This window comes from Meleagris gallopavo, chromosome 3, assembly GCF_905368555.1.
Source record: "Meleagris gallopavo chromosome 3, MGAL_WU_HG_1.1, whole genome shotgun sequence".
Classification (NCBI taxonomy): Eukaryota; Metazoa; Chordata; class Aves; order Galliformes; family Phasianidae; genus Meleagris; species Meleagris gallopavo.
This window is the reverse complement of record NC_139406.1, coordinates 88,908,981-88,914,980: the sequence shown is the minus strand read 5'-3', so window position 1 is coordinate 88,914,980 and position 6,000 is coordinate 88,908,981. Positions and strand designations below refer to the sequence as shown.

Here is a 6,000-nt window from a genome sequence, read left to right as displayed (position 1 = left end):
CAGGCCTAATTGGATATTTTAGCTTTCTTAATTACTGCTTTGATCTTGTTTTTGGAAGTTTTTGTGAAGACGGAGCTCAATGAAGTAATTGAAAAGATTCCAGTTGATATCAGCTTTGCATGAACCCCAAGATGCCAAACAAAATGTGATTACGTAGTTGAGGATTTTTTAAGAAAAATACTTCAAATGTTTATTATCCCTCTTTATATGTGTTGTTTAGGTGATGACCTGAAAAAATCATGTCTGAGGTCCAGGGTACAGTCGAGTTTTCTGTGGAGCTACACAAATTCCATAATGTGGACCTCTTCCAGAGAGGGTGAGTTGATGTCTCTGTTAATTTGCAGCTGATTACAGAAGAGTTATTTTCAGAAAACAATTACAAACCAAAACAGATAATTTTCTGCCAAATAGAGTTGTATTTCATGCAACCTCCAGGGCAAGGAAGGATGTCATTGGGCTTTCTCTGCTGTCAGGAAGGATCAATGTCCATTACTTTCACTATAAAGTCAGACTGAGTGACTTATTTTTGTAATAAAGTATTGTAATGCTCCAAATTATTTTAAGCGTCTGTTCAGATATAAGCACAATAACCACTTTAAATGCTTCTGGGTTGGTGTTGAGCCTCTGTGCTAAATTGGTAACTGCTTTGAACTTTAATGAAAATGCATTCACGTAGAGTTGTAAACCCTACGACTATTCTTTTAATTATATTAATGGATGTTAATTTAACTCCACCATTTCAGAGAGGAATGTGAATATTCCTGTTCACCTAAAGTTCTAGTTCGGATAGCCATATTGTATTTTCATGTCCCTTTAAGTTAAAAGAACATGTACAACTTCTACTTTACTCAAAATTTTGCCCCCATTCTTTTGCACCACTTTTCCTGATAGCCTTTATACTAACCCATTGGCTGTTGAATGGAGAAGCCTAACCAAATGTGAATAATTGTTCTACTTGCATATTGGACCCCACATTTTTTCATGAAGAAAAATATATTATACTAAAATACTTGACCAGATGGGTCAAAAGAATGTACTTCATGGACAACTGTGGATCTTGTGGAATATTATTTTCTTTCATCTAAGACAACTGAAGTATACTGCACATAGAGTATAAAGAGTATATTGCATATACTCTTTAATGCCTTAGTTTTGCAAAGGAATGGTTAATAGCTGATCTGTCCATCTTGAATTTCATTTCTAGTGACAAAAATATGGAATTGGTTCAGGTGCTGGGATGAGTTAGTTAAAACTAGTTTCCATCTAGTTGTAGGCTTTTTTTAATTTGCTTTTACTGTGATGATTTATGTGTTAAAGATGCCATGAACTTGGATGAAGGAAGCACAGCTGTATTTTGTTTTAACAGCTGGCATCTGACATTCTGTTAATGCCTCCAAGTGAATATCTGTCAAAGTTCCATTGGAAAGCATTCTGACTATAACAAGTGCTTATATTAAACAGAAAAAAAGTCCTCTGTGTTTGAGGTGTTTGGTTTATTTGCATTATAAGTGAAGATTCCTATGTACCTTGGCGTTCATGACCTTAGAAGACAATCCTTGCCTGTAGATTCTTAATTTGATGGTCAGTGTAATAACATACTTGATCCTCCTCACATTTGAAAATGTGCACCCATCTGTGGCTTCAGTGATTTGTTTGGATTTCAGTGGTAGGATGCTCAAAGCTTAGACATCTCACACTGCTGAGCTACCTTTTTTGTTGTTGTTATCATATAGACCTGCATCTGTGAAATGTTTTCTTTGGCTTTGACAGTCAGATCAAATCTCTGGTGTGGGGGTAGGCCTAGCACTAACACAGATAATATATTCTGCTGTCACACTAATGAGTTCCTAATTACCCTTCCTTTTTTTCTCCCTCTGGTGCTTACCCTGCTTTACTGATTAATATTCCAAACATGCAGGGCTATAGGTTATACTGCAATAATTCATTTATTTAATTTTTTATTTCTTTGTAACCTGCACAGTATTATATGTATTTGCTTTTCTTTCATAATTTTACTAATTACATTTCCAATAATATCCTTTACTACATTTCACACTTGCTGATCAGCATCCTCTGTCTGGCTTCATCTACTCAGTAGCTCTTATCGCTGTAGCACGAGAATGTGAAGAAAATGAGTAAATGATTTTGCCAAATTTCATTTTAACTTGGGCACAGTTATTTTTCCTCTACTACTGTTGTTGATATTCACAGTGGACATCTGGAATATCTTGGATTGACATATAGTCTCTCCGGATGAGAGGATGGTAGAAGTAATGATAACAGGAATTTTCTATTTAACTAATGTTTTTCTTCTCTGAGTACCTTGTAAATTGAGTCAATATCGTTCTGTCTCACTGAAGGCCAGGAAGGTAATTTGTGAAAGGTTGTCCATCAGGATAGCAGTGGACCAGAAATGAATCTTAATTTATCTGGAGGCACACTGCTGTGGTTTTTTAACAGCAAAAGCAACAATGAAGAACATTATTAATTATTAAGCTAATAAGTAAAAAATGAAAAATCAAAACCAAGGACATGATTATATATCCTTAGAAATACATAGCAGCCTTGCTACTGAAATCAATAGAAGTAGACTGGAGCTTCAGTCACCAAATTCTGTGGAACACCACTAGATTTGTGTGCCAAATTGACATTGGACCATATGGTTGAAATTCCTGAGTTGGTACAACATAGCTGCACAGAAATAGGAATGAAATTTCCAAAGCACTTAGTCTTGGCTATCTGTCCTTCTTGGGAATCTGGACTGGTCGACTGAATGTTGTCCCACATTTCAAGTAGGGCAAGAAAATTTTCCTAGTAACTACAGGTCTGTCAGTCTCACTTCAGTGCCTGGTAAAGTTATGGAGATTATAATGGCAGTTACTGAAAATCACCTGAAAGACAATGTAGTTATTGATCATAGTTTATGAGAGGAAATTCCTGTTGAATTAACTACATTTTCTTTTATGATGAAGTTACCCATTTAGTTGCCCAAGGGAAGCCAGAAGATGTAATCTTTTGGATTTAAGCAAAGATTTCAATAATATTTCTCACAATATATTTCTGGTCCTTAGAGAGGGATCTGGAAGTTCTGGCTGATGGCAAGTTGAATGTGAGTCAGCAGTGTGCTCTGGCAGCCACAATCACCAAGTGAGCGTTGAGGTGCACCAAGCCCAGCATTGCCACTGGGCAAGGGGAGGGGTTGTCCCCTCTGCTCACCTCCAGTGCTCGGGGCAATTCTGTCCTCAGAAAGACATACAACTATTAAAGAGTGTCCAGAGGAGGTCCATCAAGTTGATGAAGGGTCCAGAGGGCAAGGCATGTGAAGAACAGCTGAGGTCCCTGGGTTTGCTCAGCCTGGAGCAGAGGAGATGAGGGGAAGCTTGATGGTGGCTGCAGCTCCTCACAGGGAGCAGAGGGGCAGCAATGAACTCTACTCTGTGGAGAGCATAGTTGAGCCAACAGCAAGCCTGTGAGAGAAGAGTCCTTAGTGCAAATAATGGCATGAATAAATCATCAAGGTTTAGCTAGAGAACCCTGGAAGAATCAGCCGTTCTGGAGCCATTAGGTGTTGGTTAGTAATCAGACTGATTAAGAAGATGGTCTGCTAGCCTAAAGCCACAAAGCCAAAGTGTTTTAAAATGTTAGTCCTTCAGTAATGGTTCTGGTTCTATTTGTGGTTGCTCTGGAAGCTATTTTGAACTGTGTAAGTACGCAGAGGCAGTTGCCATCTCTCCTTTCCCATGAGATGTGGAAACTCCTTAATCTACATGAATTCTACATTGTGATATTTTAATCATTGCCTTACAGTCTAAAACTAATGTTTCTTAGCCTGTATAAATGGTTAATAGAGACTGATACAGAAAGCACTCGGGGCTTTTATAAATACTTACTGTGGTTTTATGTTTCTTCTATACATAACAAAAAGGGTCATCAGTAAAATATATGTTACAGGTAGTCTGATCAATTATTGCTGTTAAATTTGTCTTTTTCTAAAGCACAAACAAAACAATGTCAGAATTTGCCAATATCAAAGTTTAAATGCTGTAGGTACTGATACACAGGAAGAAAGAACCTTTTCTTTGGCCAAGCCAAAGGATTTGCAGTGCATTTTGAAAGACTGAGTAATAAGTAATGCAACTTCTGCAAGAAAAAGTATTTTTAAGTTTTCTCTCCATCACGTTCCACTTAATAACTGGTGACAGATATTTTCTCAAGTGAAATCAGCTGACTGATTCTGATTTTTCTTAGTAGAGAAGGAAATAAAATTATCCATGACTTCCAGAAATCAATTAATTGATTTGTCTGGTTCTGTCAGAAGCAATTCTTCTGCACCTCTTTTTCTTAAAGCATTCCAAATATGTATGATGGATTTCCTTACTTAATAACAAAACCAAACTAAAAGCAACAGAAAACATGCTAGTAAGTTCACAAGATAAGTAACTTTTGAAGTCTGGGAGGGAATAGAGAGCACAAAGAAGGTGATATTCTGTCTTCATAACTTTGGGATTCTGGCAATTATATGTTAAGAAACAAGGATCAAGGTATGTCCTTACCAGTCACAGGGTGGAATCAAAGTCCTTTCACTCCTCAAATTCAGGCTGTGATTTGTAAATGTCTGACAGTTACACTGGTGTTTGTGTTTAGAGAGTGACGATAAAAATCAGGGGAAAAAAAAAATATTCCAGCTTCTAAACTGGATACAGATTTGCCCGAGTGACCAGAGAAGTGGTCTCAGTGTTTCTGGTACCTTGCATGAATCAAAGAACTCTTATGATCCAGACCTGTCAAAAAGATGATGGTAAATCTTAGCAGACAAAGTCTTTACATAGTAAAACATCGCTCTTGCCTATTGGATGGACAGCAGTGTTTCATGTAGTCAGTTATGACATACTGCACTGTGCCACTGACATGAACTATCTCCTTTCCTCAACATGCAGGGGTTCTGTAATTAACCATGGCCTTTTCTGCCAGAATGCATACCTTGGAAATACAAATTATGATCAGAGATTTAGACCTTACTTCTTGAAGACTTGTAGGTACAGTGTCAGAATGTACAAGTAAATAAATAAAAAGTTTAGGACAGAAGAAAATCTTGTTACTTTTTTCCCATTTCTTAAAACTTCTAACCTGTAATGAAATATAAATCACTTTTAGATTGTAAATCTTTCATTTTGAATGTACTTACCTAATTTATATAAGATGCATGGATTCTTTTTAATATAAATGAGATAAAAAGAAAATGAAGAGCTAACAGGCATGCCAGAATGATGTTTTTCTAGAATAATGATTGCTGTCCCTTGGAACAGATATATTGACAGAAATGACTTTTTTTCTTGTCACAAAGACATATTTCTGTGACTCTTTATCAGATCTTCACTGAAAGGCAGCAGATTCTGAAATAAAGGGCTCAAGAATAAGAAGGCAATGACATAGTCTTAGTGATAGTGTTCAGAGCCTTATGCACTGAACATATAGGATTTAAAACTGCATCACCAACCTGTATTCATCAAAGCAGCTGGGGTGCAGGTGCTCAGACAGCTAAATATCAACATCCCAAAGGATAGCAAATGCCTAGCTTTTGGAGAATAATATATACTGATTTATTTTCATGACTATTGGTCAAGACAGTTCTCTTATCTGTCTGTCAGTGCTGCAGCCTTCAATTTCTCACTGATTACTGATGATAGGTGGACTTTCCACTGCCAATGGAAGGGGGAAGAGATTGAACCCAAACAGGATAAAACATAACTTAAAAGACTGTCGTACAGGTGCAGAACATCTTCTCAACAAACTCCTTCAACACTTATCAGTGTTGAACATTGGAAATTTTTCTTTCTCCTTCAAATAAGCAATGTTCTGATGTTTCTTACGTGTCGCTGTCGTGTCACTTCTTTGTTTATAGAGATATCTAAATAACTAATGGTTTTGAATTTGTCAGCTACATATGGCAATATCACAAAATATATGCAATCTGAATTCAGAAATAAAGGGCCTGGATAG

At 36.9% G+C, this 6,000-nt stretch overlaps 1 protein-coding gene across 1 annotated transcript in view; it reads left to right on the top strand.

Moving 5' to 3' along the window:
- Nucleotides 1-227: 227 nt before the first annotated feature.
- The window catches only part of FAM135B (family with sequence similarity 135 member B), a 122,912-nt gene continuing 117,139 nt past the window's right edge, over nt 228-6,000 (top strand). Inside the window, exon 1 of the mRNA XM_085221732.1 lies at nt 228-316. Within this exon, the coding sequence (XP_085077858.1) occupies nt 240-316 (77 nt within the window). The 5' untranslated portion in view covers nt 228-239. The remainder of the gene's footprint in view (nt 317-6,000) is intronic.